Source organism: Camelus dromedarius, chromosome 16 (genome assembly GCF_036321535.1).
Source record: "Camelus dromedarius isolate mCamDro1 chromosome 16, mCamDro1.pat, whole genome shotgun sequence".
Lineage (NCBI taxonomy): Eukaryota > Metazoa > Chordata > Mammalia > Artiodactyla > Camelidae > Camelus > Camelus dromedarius.
The window spans coordinates 40,524,503-40,546,013 of record NC_087451.1 but is presented as its reverse complement, the minus strand read 5'-3'; the positions used below and the strand labels follow the sequence as shown (position 1 = coordinate 40,546,013).

Sequence of the window (21,511 nt, the reverse complement as noted above, 5' to 3'; positions counted from 1 at the left end):
TCTGGCCACTACTTCTTATTGTCTGCTGGTTTCTCCTCATATCCCCAGCCTCTCTGAATTCCGCTGTTGAATTCAGCCCCAAGGCTTAGACCACTGACTTTTTTTCTCTCTCTGTCTCTCTCCTATCTATACTCCCTTCCTTAGGGATGTCATACAGTTTAAATGTGATTTATGTAATGATGACATATGTGTTTCCATCTCTGCTTATTTGTCTAATAGGCGTCTCAGACTTAGTATGTCCAAAACTGAGCTCCAAATGCTCTTCTCATCCCCAAATCTATTCTTTCACAGTCTTTCCTGTCTCAGTAAATTGCAGATCTATTTTGGGGGTCCCAGATATCAGAATTACCCCAACTTATTTCATTATCTCTCTCTTCTGACAGCAGATTCTCTCCACTGTACCTTTAGAATATATTCAGAATTTGACCTCTTCTCGCCACCTGTACTACTCACTTAGTCCAGATGTTCATCCTTCTTCTGGATTTTTACTGTAGCCTCTTAATTGGTCTCTGCTTCTGCTCTCTTTGCCCTTCAGTTCCATGTCGCCACAACTGCCATCTGAATAATTTCTTTTTTATATTAGAAAGCAGTGGAGGGTCTTAAAATGAACACAGATTTTTGAAATCAGACAGTTAATTTTAGGATTGCTACTTACTAGCAGTGTGATTTTGGGAAAGTCACTTTACTTTGCTGAGTCTCAGTCTCACATTTAAAATGGGCGTAATATTTGTTTCATGTAGTTATTATTAGTTTTAGATGAGATAATGTTGTAAAGCCCTTACTGGCACCATATTCAGCAAAGAATAGATATTGAACAAATAGTGGTTCTTTTCTCTTTTCTACATCAAACAGGTGAGCTGCTTTCATCTTTTCTGGTTATCATCGTGCTTATGTAGTCAGGGAGCATCTGATATACTTCTTCATAAGTGGCCCTTGCCTAATAAATAAATCTGGCTTATCTTCCTGGTCTTTTCTTTTGCATTCTCTTTAAGTTTCATTCATGTCCTCCAACTCATGTCTGCCCTTGTTGGCATTAAGTGTACACAGTTTTTGTAGATTCACACCGAAATAGTAAGAGAGACCAGAGTTTATACCTGAATAATAAAACTTTAATCTATATGTATAATAGATTATATGTATATAGTTTTAATACCTCTCACCCCTTCCTTTAGGGTTATATATGTATGTTTCTAAAGGAAGATTGAAAACAACCAGCTTAAAATTTTAATTCATAAAATCTAAACTAATATTTATTATGGCATATTATTTAGCTGAGAACACTTAAAGATGGGCTTGGGCTACCAAATTAAAGGTCACTTAAATTGTTTATTCTTCAACTGTTAATATTTTTATCCTGGACTGAGAAGAATATGTATTTAAAGTATCCTCTACTTGCAGAAAAAAATTTTTTTTCTTGCAATTATTTAGGTACTTTCTTACTAGATTTTCTCTAACTTAAATTCCTTCATAGGAAGTTGCTAACTACTGAATATTCCTATGTGGTTGGTATTTCTCTCCTACAGCTCTTCTAGTGCTATAATACACCCTAGTTGAAAGCTGCCTACCCTATGAAGTAGATTTTCCTGTGACATTTTCCCTTTTAAAATAATGGGACTAGGAATTCTATTAACAATGTTTCTCAGTATTAAAGGTATATTGTTTTATGTTATTTGCTGGATTTAACTCAATATGCTGATTTTTAAAAAAATGTTCTCTGAGGAGAGAACAAATCCAGGAAATCTAAGCTCTAATTTTAAAAGCTAGTACTTAAATTCATCAGTCAGGTTCTTTTTTTTAATTCTGCATCTGTTACATACTGTGGGTTTGATTTTCTTCTATGAAATTCAGATAAATATGTTTAAAGTCTTTAACTCAAGCTTGATGAGTAAATTCTAACTTCACAGACACAGCCCTGTTCTACCTTTTACACTCCAGGGTGAGGTAATCAGTCTTATGCAAATAACTTGACTTGCTTGATGACTGAAGGTCTTCTGTTTTGTCCATAAATGTAGATGTATGTATCATGTGTGGGAGGTCTTATCTATACTGAAGGAATTGTGTGTTAAGCAAAGCAAAAACATTTAAACTACTGTACATCATTGCAGTCTTGCTATTTTGGATAATGGATTCATTGACTCCATAAGCATACTACAAACACTTTTAAAGAGCTTGAAATTTTTTTTCTACACCATCTTGGGGCAGTGGTGAGTTTATTATTTTAAAAATCTTTAACTGTTTACTTTTACCTGAGACTTAATCTCAGATCTTGTGTTTAGCCTCCACTGGGGTAAGACATGGTTAAAATTTCAATCTCAGAGGAATAAATTGCTTGAATTTGCTGCAGTGTATATCTGACTTAATTTTTTTTAAAATTCAGGCAGTTAAAACATTTTAGATTATGATGGTATCAAAATTAGTGACTTTTTGTCTTATTGGCTGGCTGACTCAAAACTATATCTTAAACGATTTTTTGTCTGTATTTTTCCTGTAGGTTGTTTTATTGATACCTTGACATTCTGCAGATAGTGCAAAGTTAATACTATTTGAAACCTTGTTCTTTATTTTTTTCTCCTTATATTGTTTAGGAAGACAGTACTGGTGAGGGAAAATGTCTACATTTTATTCACATTACTTCTCACATACTTCAAGGGCATGTTTTGATGTTAAAACAGAATGTAATGCTTGTATTTAATTTTATCCACGTGGAAAAGTGAAAATGTAAGACATGCCTGAATATGAGTTTGCTCATTGTTGTTGATTCCCAAGTAAAAGAGAAGGATACTTGCATTAAAAAATTAGATGATTACTAGGAAGGAAATTGACTAGGAATATATTTACACATTTTAATACTTGATATAAGGTATCATAGATTTCTGGTATAGTTTCTATTTTCATAAAATGAATCTTTATTCCACAGTAATTTAGCAGTTTGTAATACTTTATCCTTTACCTTTACTTTTTGAGAGACCAAGAATTTCCCACAGCCTGTATTTTGTTTAATTGTACACTCAGAAACAATTCAACATTTTCTCCTGTCCTTTGTTTTTCCTGAAAACTGACAGCTAGATTCAGAGGTTTGACCAGACTCAGATTTGATTGCTTTGGCAAAACTGTAGTTGTGTTTCTATCATCAGGAGGCATATAATGTTTGGTTTTTACTCTTTTTTGATGTTATTAGCCATTGATGCTTGATGCCTGCCTAGCTGTAAATTTGTTGCAAGTTGTGAAATGGTAATATTCTAATCTGTCTTTTGTTTCCTGTTTATTATCTGGAATAATTTTATAAGGAGATCTCTCATATAGTTTGGCTACTAGTACAGTTTTATACCAAATGTAGGATAAATTGCTAATTCTTCCTTTTATTTCCCCATTTTTCAAGATAATGAACTGCGTCCCTGCCAACCTCAGGTGACCAGTTAGTGTGGGGGTGGTGTGTTGTTGTTTTTTTTAACATCATTGTGATCTACAGTCAGTTGTTCCTTTAATGCTCATCACCAGTCCTTATTTAATGTCTCTCTAGTCACTTTGGTTACCTAAAGTTAGTTCTCTGGTAGAGCTAGGAAGGGGTCCGTGAGAACAATAATTCCCTGGGTTCTTGCATGCTGATGAGCTTCTTCACTGAGTCTTTTTGACATGATCCTAGTTTTACATTGTCTTTGATAGCTTTTACTATTGCATATGTCAGGGTGTTCCAAGTTTATCTAGTACATTTCCTTTGCTAAACCAGCTAGTTCTTTACGAATGGCATTTCGCAGTCGGGGCACAAGGGATGGTCATTGCTACTTGACCAGTCACTGTGTCTAGGTGTTTTAAGTGGACAGAGATAGGACATACATGTTTCCAATATAGATCCAATACTACTTAAGAGTTTTTACATAACTTCTTCTCTATTATTATGTCTGTAGGTCCTTCCTTCTACCCTGAGAATTCTGGTTCTCAAGGGGATGATATCATTAGGATATCCCATAATTACTCATTTGCTTTATCCCTCTTTATAAATACGTTGGTCTCATAACATTACTGCCACCAATTTTGGTTACTGAAAATCAGTTATTTTTTGTTGTTTGTTCTTTTTCCATTTGTTTTGGTTGTACTGCATCTTCATTGTCAGACCTTATAACCATTAGATATTATATTCTCTCTATTTAAAGCCCTCTTTTAGTCTTAATTCTACAGTCAGTTGTATCTTTAATGCTCACCCCCAGTCCTTATTTATTGTCTCTCCAGTTACTTTGGTTGCCTAAAGTTAATTCTCTTGTAGAGCTAGGAAGAGGTCCATGGGAAGAATATTCCCTGAGTTCTTGCATGTTAATGTCATTTTTCTTGACCCTTTATACTTAAAGGTAAGTTTTACTGGATGTAAAATCTTTAAGTCAAATTTTCTTTCTTTGTGTATTTTAAATACATTATTCTGTTTTCTTCCATTATTTTCCCTTATTAATCATGTAATGTTTTTGCCTAAATGCCCAAAAGATTTTTTTCCTTTTTCTTTATTAAATTCCAGTAATTTTAGTAGAAAATTTCTTGGTGCATTGATCTAAGTTGATTAAGTAGTACACAAGGATCTCTTGAACTATGTAGTTTCAAATATATTTGTGAATGTGTGTGTATGTATGTAGAAATGTATTTATACACATATGACTATATATATTACATAGACACTTTTTCCCCCCGGAACACTTTCTTGAATTGTAGTTTTTAGTATTTGTTCTGTTCTCTCACTTTGGTTTTCTTCTTTAGGGACTCCTATTTTATCCTAATGGTGGATCTTCTTTGTCTGCCTCCAATATTTGTCCCCTTCTTGCAGATTCTTTTTAATCTATTTCTTCTTTTTAAAAAATTTGTTAAAGATTTTCTTCTGTCTTACTCTCTATTTCTGTTGAGATCCATGGTGTTTATTTGTTCCTGTATTTCTTATAGTTTAGTCTTCATTACTGAAATTTTTGTTTCACTTGTAATTGTTTTTTGGTTTCTGCCTCCTCATTTCTGAGTTTTTCTGATTCTGATTTATAGTGCTCTTTTGTGTATTACATAATTTTTCTATTATCTCTCTTAAAACATGTAAATGTAATTTTTATTATAGTAAAACGTACAGCTCTAGGGATAATTTGACATACTTTAGATAAATAAGCAGCTATAATTAATTTAGGTAGTGCTTTAAGTCAAGGCTTTTAAACTGAAATTCTGTGAATGAACTTCAGAGTTGATAACATTGCTTCATTATACACAAAGTAGAGTGTATATGTATGGGGGTAGGTAAGGACACCTTCACTTTCCTTAGACTTTCAGAGGGTTGTGTAAACCATCCCCACAGAAATAAGGGTAAGAACCTTTGGTTTGTATATGAAAAATTCTTAAGTATTTTAATGATTGAGATTATAAGAAATGAAAACAAATGATAATATAGTAGTTTTAAGATATAGATGGCACTGAGATGATTTTATATCAGTTTCATTATCTGTTTGCTTATGATCTTTCTAATTTTATGCAGATGGAGGAAACGAGGAACCACCGGATCGAAGACAGTCAAGTGTAGACTCTCGCCAAAGCCGCTCTGGGCAAGGTAAGTTTTCATTAAATTTATTATTAAATTAAAAAGAAAAGATATCTACTGTTTCTTTCTAGTACTTAATCTAATGATTGGGGTTTTCACTGGGTCTAGTTTAGATAATTCTCATTTAGGGTTTTAAGTGTTATAATCTATTTAGTACTGTATGCTAATCATTTATTCAAGATAAAAGGAAATGAAAAATGGTCTTTTTTTTAAATGATACTAAGATTTTAAGTAATTTTGGAGCATTGAGGTTTATGTCTTAATATCACTTTTGGGATATAACCAAAAGTAAATTTTTAGCAGTAACACTTTTTGGGGTATCATCATACTGATTTTTAAAAATTTCATCAATGCAATATTTGTTGTCTTAGCTCTCTCAGAAGAAATGGGTTTTGTTTATAATTACTGTCTGAAATTCAGGTTTTCTTGCTTATTTTCCTTTTTTGTTTAAAATTTGTTACCATAGGACTTTTGGTTTTTTGAAGTGACAATTTCAAAACTAGGTTAACATATTCTGTGTCAGTGGATTTTCAAATAGGTCTTCCCAGACTAACTTATTTAAATTTGCACCTCCACATTCCTTTTTCTTCCTAGTACTTATCACCTTTGTATTTATTTTATGGGTTTTGTCCAAAACTAGAATGAATGTTATATGATTGCAGGAGTTTTTGTCTTTTCTGTTCTCTGCTGTATTTCTAGTGCCAAGAATAAGTACCTGGTATATAGTGATTACTGAATAAATATTGTTGAATGAGTGAAGTCATCTTTAAGAGAATGAGAAGAACCCAAACTGATGAGTATACTTCATAATTTTACGCAGTCATTACTGAGTTTGGTTTTTAGAGCATCTTTATTTACAAATAAAATAAAACCTAGATATACAAATATGTGGTGTGTTAATCCTGTAAAAGCTCCTGGTTCATTTATTCTATAATCCTGTTCCCTTTTTTCTCCAACTTTGCTCTTCCCAAGTTTTAGAGTTGGACTATTTTTAATAAAAATTTTTATTGCAGAATAAAAAAAGGAATAATATATGCAGGTTGATTTAGAAATTTTAACTTACACTAGTACTTAATCATTCTTAAATAATATGCATGTATTATAAATACGTCAGGAATTTGTCTAATTTTCAGACTTTTTCCCCTTACATTTATTTTGATATAAAAAAAGAAATTAAGAGAAAAAATGAATTGTAATATAGAAGTATATCAAATTAACACATTGTACATCTTAGACTTGTATAATGTATACATTAATTATATCTCAGTAAACCTGTGGATGGGAGGAGAAAGAAAATGAGCTTATGTATGTAAAACCCTTGTTGAGCTGCACCCTCAAACCTGCAAGCCTTGTTCTTGCCCAGCCTGAGGACCAAAGAAAGAGCCCAGAGTCAGCAACAGAGACATTAGTGGTTTAATGGATAAGAGGATCTTACACGTCTGAAGCAAGGTCCTAGAGCAACACCCTACTGGGTGGAGCAGGACATGACAACAATCTTTGCTCCCAGGGACAGTTGGGATGGGGAGAGGGAGGTTACCAGTTACAGGGGGAAGACACCAGGCATCATGGAGGGTAGGAGTCCCATAGTGGCTCATTGGTTACCAGGGAAACCAGCAGAGAAGCACACCGCTTGCTACCCCTTTAATAAGCTGTCATGGTGGAGATGTTCTGATCTAAAGATTAGAACGACCCCCAGCTGGGACCAGGGGCAAGTACATAAATGTTTACTGATTAGACTCTATGATTAAGAGGAATGGTCAGTCATGTGAGTTGGGTGTAGGTAAAGCAGGGACTGGTCAAGCAGGGGATGTATAGAGAGCAAGAGAACTGCCATCATGGGTATCCTGACCATACAGCAGTAAAAATGAAATTAGTACAAATTAATAGGAAAAGATTATACTAATTTTTATTAAAGTTTAATTTTATCAAATGTTGCAGATATAGATATGGGAGATTATTAATTTACCTTATGCTCTCTGGATTGTATCAGTTAAAATATTTTTCAAATCATTGAGTGTAACTGAATTTTAGTAACAAAAGTTGAACTTAAAAACAACAAAATCAGTGATTTCCATGATCTGAACACAACTGTCTTATCTGATCTCGAGAGTTAACTGATAGTGAAAGCATATTTCTTACCTTCTGGAGGTTTTATTTGTAGTATCTCTTTATTCAGATGACAAATAAAAATACAGAATGATTTATAATGTATTGGAATGAATAAGAATCCGTTTTATCAGGAGTAAAGAGATAGGATGAACACATATTTCTACTTTTGCTCCTTCCGGAAACCTGCTAAAAGACCAGTAAATGGGGATTAGAGAGGAGATAACATCAACACACTTTTAGAAACTGAAGAGTATATGAATAATTGAGAACTGAACCCTAAGCTCAGAGGTATAGAAAATCAAGAAAATAACCTGATTCACCTACAAGAGACTAAAAAAAAAAAAAAAAAAAAAACCTTAAGAATGGCAGCATGTAGAAGAGAAAGTAAAAGGAAGATTGGTTGAAAGTCAGTTGAAGAAGTCCTTGGTTCCTGGGACCTCCTCCTCAAAATTAGCTAACAAGTCAGCTGGACAAGTGCCCAGCTAACCTTGGCAAAGCCCAGAAATTTATTCTTTGAAAAAGGGAAAAATAGAGGCTTTCTAGACCAGAAGTCACCAGGCATCGTGGAAGGCAGGAGTCCCATAGTGAAAATAATCAGCCTTTTAGTCCTCTTAAACATTAGCAGCTAACCAAGGATTACTAGATAATTGAGGAAACTTGCTAATTTATGAAAAACAGCTATTAAAATGAACAGACTACAGCAAGTTGGACAGAGCAGAACTTTTGCAGAGGAAAATAACCGAACCATTATTAACATCCTCAGGGAAATATGAGAAAATAATACAGCCATGAAACAAGGAGGAGATTTTATGAAAGAGTAATATTCTGATTTTTAAAAGAGGCTCTTTGATATTAAAATTCTGATAGCAGAGATCAAAAACCTTGTAGAAATATTAGACAATTAATGTTGAAGGAATCTGTGAAAGGTTGAGCAAAAAACAAAGATTATGGAAAAGAAATGAAGAGTATTAAGAAAGTTACAGGACCAATCCAGGAATTTCAATATTCAAACGATAGTGGTTCCCACCCCACCACCACCAAAAAAAAAAAAAAAACAGAAAATAGGAACGAAATCATCAACACAATGATTCCACAGAATTTTCTTGAACTGAAGAACATGAGATTCCTTGTTGAAAAGGCTTACTGAGTGCTTAGTACGATGGATGGATATAAACACAAACTAAGACACATTGTGGTAAAATTTCAAATCACTGGGCCAAATAGATCTTGCCATGCTTCCAGAGAGGGAAAAAAACATATCAAACAAAGTAACAGGAAACAGTTGGCTTTGAACTTCTCAGTGGTAGCATTAGAAACTGAATGAGGAATGGAGCATCACCTTCAAAATTTTGAAGGAAAATAATTTCAACACCTTTGTATTTCATATGCATTGAAACTATTAATCAGAGGGAAGAGTAAAATTAAGGTTTTTAAGACATGTAAAGTTTTTTTGGTTTGTTTTCCTTTTGCCTGCCTTACACCCTCTCAGAAGACGGTTGGAGGGTGTGAGCCATCAAATGAGAAAGTCAGCCAAATAAAAAAGAGGAAGGTTACAGGAAATAGGAAATTTAGCAAAGGAGAAAGGTAAAGAAATCTTCAGCATATGATGAAAAGACAGGAATAGAGGGCAACCAGACCAGATTGGAGTAGGTTAGAAGCCTCTAAGAGAGCCTATCTCAGGACAGTGAGGTTCATAGAATTCTGATGCATTTAATTACTTTTAGAAAAGTTTCAGATAATTAATGAAAGGCTCAAGGTTAAACTGGTGATAAATACATAAAATAATAAGTGAAAAAAGTTCACAACTTAAGTAAAAACAAGTAGTGTGTAGGAAAGGAGATGTTAGAATAAGTTCTCAGTCCTTGGGGCACTGTCTGCTGTAACTGACGTTCATACCAGTCACCTCCAGTGGTAAACCTTATCAGTTTACTCCGGTGTGATACAGATTTTTAAATTACTTGATTTGGACCATTACGGTTGGGAAGTAATGCTCTAAAGCAGGGTGAGCACATCTGGCCTGTGTGGCCTGTTTTTGTACAGTTGATAGATTTTATTTGCTAAGACAATTTTAATTATTTTTTGCATCTATGTTCATGTGGGATATTGACCTTTAATTTCCTTGTCTTACAATGTTTTTGTCTGATTTTTGTATCAGGGTATGCCTGGTCTCATAGAATAAGTTGAAAGTTTAGAGATATTTCCCTTTCTTCAACTTCCTGGAGTATTTCGTGTAGGATTGGTATCATTGCATCCAAAAATGTTTGATATAATTTCCCTGGGAAGCTGTCTGGGCCTGGAATTTTCTTTGTGGGAAAGTTTTAAGATACAAATTAAATTTCTTTAATAAATATAGGATTTAAGCTCTCTTTTTCTTCTTGAGTAACATCTTAAAATTTGTAGAATCTGTAGTGGTGTCTCCTCTTTCACTTCTGATATTGGTAATTTGGGTATTTTTTCTCTTTGTCCTGACCATTCTAGATAGAGATATATTCAATTTTATTGATCTCGAAGAATCAAGTTTCAGTTTTCTTTCATTTTCCGTATTGCTTTCCTATTTTTTATTTTATTGATTCCTGCTTTGCTCTTTATTATTTCCTTTTTTCTGCCTGCTTTGGGTTTAATTTTCTCTTTTTCTAGTTTCTTAAGGTAGAGGCTGAGATTGTTAATATTGGAACTTTCTCTTCTAATACAGAAATTTTAGTGCTAGAAATGTCCCTCTGTGTACTGAGTTAGCTGCATTTCACCGACTTTGATGAATGAATGCTTTTATTTTCATTTATTTCAAAATACTGCCCAATTCCTCTTTTGATTTCTTCTTTAACCTGTGTGTTATTTAGAAATGTGTTGATATAGTTTCCAAACATTTGGAAATTTTCCAGATATCTTCTTCATATTGACTTCTAATTTAATTTCACTGTGGTCAAAGAACACACATTCTATGAGTTAAATCATATTTTATTGGGACTTGTTATATGGCTCAGAAAATGACTATCGTAAATGTTCTGTATACATGTGAAAAATGTATAATACGTTCTTTTGGAATGGAAGATTCTATAAATGTCAGTCTAGTCAAGTTAATTGATAGTGTTGTTCACATCTTCTATATATCTTGACTGATTTTTTGTCTGCTCATCCTGCCACTTATTAGGAGAGGAATATTGAAATCTCAGAGCATAAGTGTGGATTTATCTATTTCTCCTTGCAATTCTATCACATTCTTCATATCATTGGTCCTCTGAACAGAAAGGATTCCCCTCCCTCTATAGCTGCCATAAGTGAAATAGTCTTGCCTACAGGCGGAGCTGGAAGAGAAAGATTAAAAAGAGAAAAAAACCAGATTTCCCCCACTCTCACAGTCCCATATGGAGCACCCTCCACTTCCACTGCTCCATTTATACTCTCTAATCAGAAAGAGAAGACTTGTGTCTTTCTTTTTGTCCCTAGTGTGCCATGCCAGGATTTGGATTTCCTTTGAGTTCAGGTTGGGAATTTGGGGACATAAACAAAAGAAATGAATGCACCACTAAATTGGTTGTCCTTCAAGTTCTGGTTTCCTTCCACAATTTGCCTGCAAGTTTTTAATTTTCAGAGTCCTCAGATTGCTATTCTATCATTCTTTCCAGGCTCTTCAGTTACATTCTGGAGTTTTAGGTACATTCACTTAAGGTAGTGCTTACTCCATTTTAAACCAGAACCAGAGCCCTTCCATTTATTATATTTATTATATATGCCTGTCTGGGAATAATATTCAAAATATTTAATAATGAGTATGCTGTAAGTATCAACCAACCAGGACAGATGCCAGTCTGTTCAGAACAAACATTAACTTTAAACAACTGATATGCCTGTAGAGGTACATAATGCCTGATAATCTGCCCTGTCTCATTGTGGATACAGTTTCTATTTCATGTCTCTTCTCCAGTAATAACAGTAGACATGTAAGGTGAGGTGTCTCACCCTTTGGGCATGAAGGCTCTCTCTTATGTGTTAACTAACTGGCTTGGCTTCTGATCTGCCTCTCAGATACAATGGATTCTGTCTCAAACATACCGACACTTATTGCTCTAGTTTAGGGACAGAGACCTCTGATGTCATCTGCTTTTCAAAATAAGGAGATAGGAGATGGCCTGACTACTTGCACTGAATCAGATCCCTCCCCACTCATTAAGATTGCTGCCCCAGGGCACTTCCTGCTCCTTGCATCTCTTGGTTTTGTGGTAAAAACAGACTTGGAAACACTCTCATCTTTCAGAGTTATCCTCCCACACATGCTCTGGGCTATAATTTCCTCATTCCAGTTGCATCTAGTTTCTGTCTTCCTTGGATTTTCTAACATTTCTCCTCCATTACTGGCTTTTTGTTTTGTTTTGTTATGCTTTAAGAATTTGTTCTTTTTAAGATACACTTCCTATCATTTCCATACCACCTATATTGTTGTCATTTTAGTCTGAACTACCATCATTTCTTTCCTTCATTACTATAATGTCCTAACTTACTGTTTCCATTCTTGCCAACATAGAGTCTGTTGTCCATTTGATAGCCATAGTGCTCTTGTTAAAACAAATCAAATCATGTATTTCCCCACACATGAAAAAAATTCTCCAGTGGCTTCCTGTCACATTCGGAAGAAACTCCAGAAGTCTTTATCATTCCCTATATGACCCTACCTGAATTACCCTTTCCCTAATACTTTGTCTTCCCACTCCCTCCGGTGTCCACTTGTTTCATCTAAGCTGGCCTTTTGCTTCAGCATGTTAAGAGTGTTTTCTTTGCAGGGCGTATATATTTGCTCTTTCTTGAGTAAAAGACTGTAGCTTTCTCCTTAGTTCAAAGAGGCCTTCTTTCTGACCTCCTAAATACCCAGCCCTAATCTTCATAATAAATTCCAGTATCTGTGTTTATTTACTTGTTTATTGTTGTCTCACCTACTAGAAAATAGGTTTAGTTTGAACAGAGATTTTATCTTATTTACCACCCTAGGCCTTAGAACACTTGTGTGTAAAGATCTGTCAGTATTTGTTGCCTGGAAGCGAATGAATATCTAGCACTTCGCACGCATGGGAGTGTGTGGATGTGCCCAGGCCACATATTGATCCAGTATTCACTTCTGTTACTTATGTTAACTGAGAAAGGAAAGCAGCAGTGTGAGAAATCTGTTGGATGTCTGTAGTTCGTCATACTATCAACTATCTATTGATTTGTGAAATGGGGCTCTTGTGATATGACTGTAAAACTGTGCCAGTTTAACCCTAGTATAGCCTTCTAAGGTTGGGTGGTTATTTTCTGCTTTCCAGTATGGTATATTGTATATTATTGGATTGTATTATTTATTATCCTTTGTCTTATTTGTCTGTTGGATCTCTTTTTTTCTTAGCAGTCCAGGAGTTCATTAACTGTAGGATCTTTAGGAACACTGCATCTAGCATAGTGCCAGTGTCTTGCATTTAGGCCATCAAATTGATGAAGGAAGCTTATCAATCTTATGCATTCTGGTTCTGTATTTTAGGAATCAGGGGTTACTTCATCAGAATTGTTTGTTTGTTGTTGTACTAGCTCCATTTTCTGCATCAAATGATTTTTCATTAGAGGTCATCTGTACATAAAACAGAACTTACTTGATTCTAGATAGTAAAATAGATGCGTGAGCCAGTGTAGTATGGTTGAAACCCTATTTTGATTCACTTCTGCAAAGATAGTATTATGTAGGCATTAGGATCTGATATATAAGATATGTATTGATATAATAATGCCCATGATTGGATGATGCTGAAAGACTGGAATATTGTGTAGTGTTTGACTTTGTGTGACTCCCATTATTTATAGCCAATTTTATTTGATTATTACATGCTAATGTATCTATAGTAATAATTTACTGAATTTTCAAATATGCTGTCTTCTGATTCTTTTTCTTTCCTTGCAAATATATGAAATATTTAGTAGAAATGAGATGTTCATGCTCTTAAAAGATACACAAAGTATTCTTTAGTCTGGTGACAAAGATTTCTTTATTAAACTAGTAGTGTTTTATTATATAGAATGATAAAGAAAATTATTTCAATATTCAATGTATCATTTCTTTATCTCCGTGTAAGAGTATATCTGGTATGGTGGCATCACTATTATACAGGATTGTTTTGTTGCTTTAGTAGTTTCTCATTCTGATAAAAATTATTTAGCTTTCAACATAGATTGCCTTAGAAATAAAGAAAATGAAAATTTAGTAATACATTGATGGCAGGCTCTGAGCTAGGTACTTTCACATAATCCTCATTTAATTATCAGAATAATGCTGTGAAGTGGTATTATTTTACATAGGAAAATACTTCAGGCTTTACACTAATCTACCACAAAATTGTCAAATCAGCCTTGTTGGTAGCATGTATTTAGGATCTTTCCATTCTGACATTTAAAACACACATTTGTTTGTTGGTGCTTGGATAAGACTTGGAAGATTTGACCTTAAATGATAAATCCCTCTGAAGTGTCTGTATTTCTAGTCCTATGTTTTTTCTGATATTTAACTTCTTGTAGATTATTCTTTGTGTAACACTCTATTTTCCAAAAAATTAAACTTGAAATTGGTCCTCTAGCCAACAATTTCTTATTATCTTGGGGGGCTAGGGATGTGTCAGAATATGTTTATATATTTCAATCACACTTTTAAAAAAATTAATTTTATTGAGTTATCATCAGTTTACAATGTTGTGTCACTTTCTAGTGTAGAACACAATTTTTCAGTTATAACTAAACATACAAATATTCATTGTCGCTTTTTTTTACTGTGAGCTACCACAAGATCTTGCATACATTTCCCTGTGCTATACAGTATAGTCTTGTTTATCTATTCTATATATAGCTGTCAGTATCTACAGATTTCGAACTCCCAGTCTGTCCCTTCCCACCCCCCCACCCCTCCAGCAACCACAAGTTTGTGTTCTATGTCTATGAGTCTATTTCTGTTTTGTATTTATGTTCATTCGTCTTTTTCTTTTCTTTCTTTCTTTCTTTTTTTTACACTTTGTATTTTTTAATATGGATTATGATCATTTTATTAAGTAAAAAGTTGTATTTACCAAACAGTGTAGACATTTAAAAGGGATATGTTAATGCTCTTCCTCTTCCACTCTTTGAAGTAACCAGTCTTAACTGTATTCAGTCTGTATCCCTCCATGTTTTCCCCTAAACTCATACTGGCACATGCACAGATGTGTATGTGTGTATTAGTTTGAAGATTTTAAAAGATGAAATGCAGTTTTATTTCTCTTCTCCCCCAATTACTAGTATAGCATGTCCATCCCTCCAGGAACATACTTAAATTTTAATTTCTTATAATGTGTATAATCCTCCTTAGCTTAAGTAATCCATAATTTATTCCACTATATCTTTATCTATTTTCAAAGTGATTAATAGTTTATTTAGTAATATCTTAAACATTTGGAATATGCAGCCCTAAGTACATTTTGTATCAGAACATATTAAATATCCTGCTTAGCATTATGATAATTGGCCTAGTTAACACTTGTGGAAGCCACTTCTTGCTTACCCATATTTATGCATGAAAAAGAATAAAAGCATGGCAACTAAAAATGTTGGAAAAGGACTGTTGGGTGATTTGAAAGATTTTGATTTAAAATATTCTTATCTGAATTTTTCTGGCAAAAGATAAAAATGACAGAAACCTCTGTGGAAAAGTTCTTAAATTTTAATAAAGTGTCATAAGTAGTTGGATAACAAAGGATGAGGAAGGAACCTATTAGTAAAGCCTGGGGTAAGATTATTACATTTTCAGTTTTGTTTTATTTGAGGAGCAGGCTGGATTTTGTAAGATCTATTCCCAGTGAGAGATTGAAGAGCTGGTTCCCACAAGGGGGCAGACTAAGACAGTCTGAAAACCTTCACACTATAAACAATATTTATTTTAAATTCATAATTGATTTACTAAGAAGAAAGGGGAAATCACCAGGAATTAGAAATGAGTAGAAGGGTAACTGGCTGACCATCCCATGAATGGTACCATACATTGGGAGCATTCATCTACCTCTTCCCCAGTGCATGTGTGAACTTTTGGCAGGTTGGACATTCACCTGTGGCCTTGGTGAGTGGAAGTCCATGTTTCTGAGCTTGTGTATATATTCCATCCCTGCTACCGTGCCTCTTTGTTAATTAGCCCATTGGGTAAAGATAAAATGGCTGCATAAAGAGATTCGCCGAGTCCCTCAAAATGATTATCTTGTCTACTGGGTTATTAAGCACCTTCTCTGCAGAGTTTGCTCTTTGGTAAGCATTCATATGGGACATAAATTGCTTCATCCTCTGCGCCCTCTCAAAGAGATCTGTCTGTATACCTCATCTCCAGATTTCCTTGTCACTAGTAGTCTAATTATTCCTTCCAAATCTCTGAATACCCAGTCATACCATTAAACATTGTCCATGAGTCAGTATAGAAAGGTACCTCTGTCATCTCTCCTTCCAGGCAAAATGAACAACTTGGTACCCTGTTCAAACTTCTGTTCCTGGAATGGTTTCCCTTTACTGTCCTTCAGGACTACCTTGGAATGGGGCTCTAGGATTGTTAGCATCTACATGTTAACATGCAGACCTATCGTAAACAAGCTGATTTTTTTTCCCCTTCAGTGAGATAGTCATAGAGAATTCTCTATAAGATAAAATATATACAGATAGAAGAGAAGCAATATAGTGAGAGTAGGAACCTTGGGCACTTGGGCCACTTGCTCATACAAATTATTTATGCCTTCAAGACCTGCTCAAGCCTGATTTCATGTACACCTTTTCTTTTTGATGATGAAGTGCTTCAGTACACACCCAACCATATTGCTTTGTTGGTTCAACAAAACTTAGTTCATGATGGGCTGCCCAGGTCGTATGGTAACATGGTGGCCCATGATCAAGCATTCTTTCTAAGGCCCTATGGTAAGCCAAAAGCTGTTTTTCAGAAAAGGGTAATAGTTATTTGCATAGGATGACACAGCTTTTTTTTTTTTTTTTTTTTTTAATAAAATTCTAGGGATCTACCCTGAGATTCACCTAAAGTTCTGCAATAGTCGTACAAGATCCCTGTCTACCACAGATACGTCAGGCAGCACTGGATCTGGTGGGTTACGTAACCCAGGTGGCAGCAGCTTTCACAGCAGCACATACGTGTTGCAGAGCCTTCTGTTGTTCTGGGCCTCTCTCACATCCAGCAGTCTTGGTAAATGGTTCATAGTTGCACACTCAAATGAGGCACAGGTTGCTTCAAAAATCCAAGGAGGTCTACTGGGAATTGCACCTCTTTCTCAGTGGTGAGAGAGAGTAAGTACAGCAGCTTGAATTACTCAAGACCATAGGGCTCACTAAAATTTTGCCAGTATGGAAGACCTCTGAATTTTTGTGGGATTTATTTTCCACCCTCTGGCATGCATGTGTTTTACCACTGTATCTAGATCAGTTGCTGCTTCCTGTTCACCAAGGCTAATCAGTATGAAATATCAGCGTACTAGACCAGCATGATGCCCTTATAGAATGGAAAGGCAGTTAAGATCCCTGTGGATTCGATTATTACCTCGAGCAGGAGAATTAATAGGAGGGAGGACAGTGAAAATGTATAGCTGACCCTGACAGCTAAATGCTTACTGCTCATGATGATCTCATTCTCAGGTCTAGCTGCAAACCTGGTGCCAGGGATACGTTGATTTGCTTTAGCAACAAAACCACATCTGTAGCAGCAGGAGTAGTGGTATTCACAACCCAAATAAGTTACAGAAATTTACTGTCATTCTCCAGGTTTGTCTATCTTCTGCACAGACCAAATAGATGTGTTGAATAGGAATGTTGTAAGAGTTGTCACCCTTGGATCTTTCCAGTGTTTCATGATTGGATGACACATTTTACCTTGTATTCTGTAAATGAATTGAACTTGATTCTGGTTATAGATCTAGAACTTCACTGAGCAGTGCAATAGTCATTGGCCACATGTGGCTGGCGGTTGAGTACTTGAAATTTGCCTGGTCTGAAAGATGTGTTGTATGTGTAAAATATACACCAGATTTTGAAACTTTTTGTCTTTCTGTTCATTTCAAGGATATTTGAAATAAAGTAAAAAAAAACAAGAGTATTTGCCTTATTGAAGCATTGTTGTAATAGTTGCTTTAAGGACTTTGGTTTTTCAGTCTAATGTCTGTAATCTCAGGAATAACATCTGTTTATTGACTTTTCTTCTCATGTTGAGATTTTCCTTTTTCTTCACATGCCATATAATCTTGGATTATATCCTCAACATTCTGAATATTATTTTATGAGGCCCTAGGTTTTATTTAAGTCCTAAGGAGAGTGTTGATTTGTGTGTGTGTGTGTGTGTGTGTGAGTGTGTGTCAGTGGCTAATCAACCAGATTATGTTCAAGACACACATTCCTATCTGCCTCTGGAAACTTTGGTTCCAATGTCAGTTCAGTGTTCTAAGCATTTGCAGTACTAAGCAGTTCTATGTGTGTGACCCAGGGTCCATTCTGGGATCAGGGTGGTAGTTAAGTATATCTTGTTGCTCTGTTCTCAGAACCTGTGGTATGAGTCAGATCCATGCAGGTAGAGCTCAGAGGTGAGCCCAGAAGTTATACACAACTGGTTGGGATTATTTCCTTGATATCTCTTCACACCCCAATCTCACCAACATTATCTAGCTCTGAGGCCCTCCATTCCCAGTAGTCTGGCTAAAAAACAAGGAGTTTAGTTTTCCTGTTCTGCTGTTCAATTCCCACAACTGTGTCTGTATCCAGATCAAGTGATAAGAGGACAGAGAGATAAAAACTCTTATGCAGAACCAGGGAAAATTATGGGCTTGAAGCCTTTCCCGCATGGTATATATATTCATAAGGTTTCTCTCCAGTGTGAATTCTCATATGTCGGTAAAGGCAGAAGGGATCATTGAAGCCTTTCCCACATTCATTGCACATATAGGGTTTCTGTTCTGTGTATGTGTTCACATTTTTCCCATGGAATGAGTGACTTCTGAAAACTTGCTCACAGTCATTGTCTTAATAGACTTTCTTCCCAGGATGTACTCATGTGTTCAGTAAGGTTAAAGCTCCCGTTGAAGGCTTTTCTGAATTCATTAGAGTCATAGTGTTTCTCTCCTGTGTGTGTTCACATAGGCATTGTGAGCTTAATGTTTCCACTGAAGGCTTCTTCTCAGTCGTTGCATTTGTAGAGTTTCTCCCCAGTGTGGGTGCTCTGCTGAGCAATAAAACAAGTGATCCTGCTGAAGGCTTTCCCTTAATCTTTGTGTTCATAGAGTTTCTGCCCAGTATGTATTTTCTTGCATACCACAAAATTAGAGATGTTTCTGAAAAACTTTACACATTAATTACATTAATAAAGCTTGTCTCCAGTCTGAGATCTCATGTATATTTTGAGGATGACTGTAGACCAAATGCTCTCATGCTATGAAATTTATCTGAAGGGTTTCTCTTCACTTTGAATTCTCCCATGTCTCTGAAGGGAATAATGGTTACTGAAGACCTTCTTAGAATCCTTGAATTCAGGGTTTGTCTCTCCTCTATGATTTCTTTCCTGCAAAGTACAATGAGTGCTCCTTCTGAAGGCTTTTCCACATAGATTACATTCACAGGATTTATTTCACCAAGATTCTGTTTGCATCTCGTTCATGCAAGTAAGAGTAGTGAAAAGCTGAAGGTTTTCATTCTCTGATGCCTGCTGTCACCACTTTTCTTCAGCTGTGTCTGGAGCTCTGTGAGGAAAGGTCTTTTTTCTTTGCTGAGACCAGGATTGTGAGAAGAAAACACCGACAGGAGACCCTAGGGCAGAGAGTCCCAGGCAGATGGAAGGGTGAGCAGTGGGGCCTGAGTCAGCGATGCCATCCTTGCCCACCCCAGGGGCTATCCCAGTACCCAGGTCTCAATCAGGCCAGGGGACGCGAGCACTAAACAAGCCAGAGAAAGTCCTTACTGTTCTGATGCTTTCATTCTAGAGGAATGAGACAAAGGAAAGAACCAGGTGATTTCAGGTCATGATAAGTGCTATCAGAAAAATAAAGTAGGATTATGTAATAGAGAATGAGAGGTGGGGAAAACAGTGGGTGGTAACTTTAGATTAGTCCTGGTAGGCCTTTCTGAGGAGGTGACATTTGAGCTATAAAGACAAAGGAGTGCCAGCTTTGCAAAGATCCTGGGACTAACTATTTTAGGCAGAAGAAACAGGCAAAGGCCATAAATTGAGAATAAAATTGGCCAGATCAAAGAACTGAAAAGCCAATGTGACTGAAACATTGTGCATTGAGGGGAAAGTGGGAAGTGATGAAGTCAGAGAAGTTGGGAGGTGTGATGAGGTCAGAGAATTAAGTAGGTAGGGCTGGATTGTGTAAGGTCTTAGAGACCATGGTAAGGATTTGGGGGTTCTAATGGTCTAATGCTGATTGACTTTGTGATGCTTTATTAATCATTAAAACTTTCTCTGCCTCATTCTTGATTAATACATGAACTTGTGAGAATGTTGCAGACCCAGTGGTATAAATCTTGCCTTGAAAGGACATTAGGAATACTTTAGGCCAAACCTTTTTGTTTCAGAAATATATGAAAGCCCTTTGACAAATTATGCATTGTTGATACATATATTAGGTTTGACATGTCTAGATTTGTTTTAGGAGCCAGTTTATCACCTATGCTGGGTTTTTCTTTTCCCTGTATACGTTTAAAAAATAGACTTTCATTGAAAGAAAACATACAATCGGAGCAGTTCGCAAATCACGAGATTTTGTGTATTTTATCACAAAGTATGATGGTTTTTTTAAACCAAGTTTTTTTGAAATTTAATTTATATGCAGTAAAAATTTCCCCTCTTAAGTATGTAGTACCACAAATTTTTACAAACATATATGGTCATGTAACTACAACTAAAACCAAGTGTAGCTTATTTTCATCATCATGTAACATCATATAACATCATGCCCTTTTGTAGTCATCTCTTTCCCTCACCCCTAATCCTTGGCAACTACTGATCTGTTTTCAGTTTACTATAGTAATTTTCAGAATATTTTATATATGAAACCAGATAGTATGTAGCCTTTTGAGTCTGGCTTCTTACGCTTTAATACTTTTAAGATTGGATTTTGGGGGGCATGTATCAGTAAGTTTATTCCATTTCATTGTTGAATATTATTCTGTGGTATGTGTATGTCATAATTTGTTTATCCATTCACCAGTCGATGGATGTTTAAGTAGGTTCCAGTTTTTGGAGACTATGAACAAATCTGCTATTTGAATATGTGTACTTGTGGTAGAGTAGGGGCAGTGGCATTCTGTCTTCATTTTTTCTGGTAAATGTCTAGGTTTTAGACTGCTGAGTCATATGGTAAGTTTGTATTTAAACTGCGAAACTGTTTCCCGAAGTTGTTTACCACTTTGTTTTCTCATAAGCAATATATAATAGTTATGGTTTATCTTTCTCAGCACTTGGTTTTGTTAGCATTTTTGTTTTTTAATTTTAGCCATTTCCCTAGGTGTGTAGTGACATCTTCTCTTTTGCATTTTCCTAATAATTAGTGATACTGAGCATCTTTAAATGTGTTTATCTGACATCATATCTCTTATTTAGTGATGTGTCTGTCAGATCATTGGAGTAGTTTCTTGTTGTTGAGTTAAAAGAGTTCTTATATTCTAATTACTAGTCCTTTATCAGGAATGTTTTGCAAATATATCCTCTTAGTTGGTACTGGTTTTTTGTTTTGTAACAGTAACTTGAAAACTAGAAATTTAAAATCTTTATGAATTCTAGTTTATCAGTTTGTCTTATATGGTTCAGCTGGGGTCCATTGTAAGAAATCTTTGGCTGACACA

At 35.4% G+C, this 21,511-nt stretch overlaps 1 protein-coding gene across 10 annotated transcripts in view; it reads left to right on the top strand.

Moving 5' to 3' along the window:
- The window catches only part of TANC2 (tetratricopeptide repeat, ankyrin repeat and coiled-coil containing 2), a 304,309-nt gene that overhangs the window by 76,934 nt on the left and 205,864 nt on the right, over window positions 1-21,511 (top strand). For all 10 annotated transcript variants that reach the window (XM_064495693.1, XM_064495689.1, XM_064495696.1 and 7 more), the window contains one exon: window positions 5,492-5,563. In XM_064495693.1, the coding sequence (XP_064351763.1) occupies window positions 5,492-5,563 (72 nt within the window). The remainder of the gene's footprint in view (window positions 1-5,491; window positions 5,564-21,511) is intronic.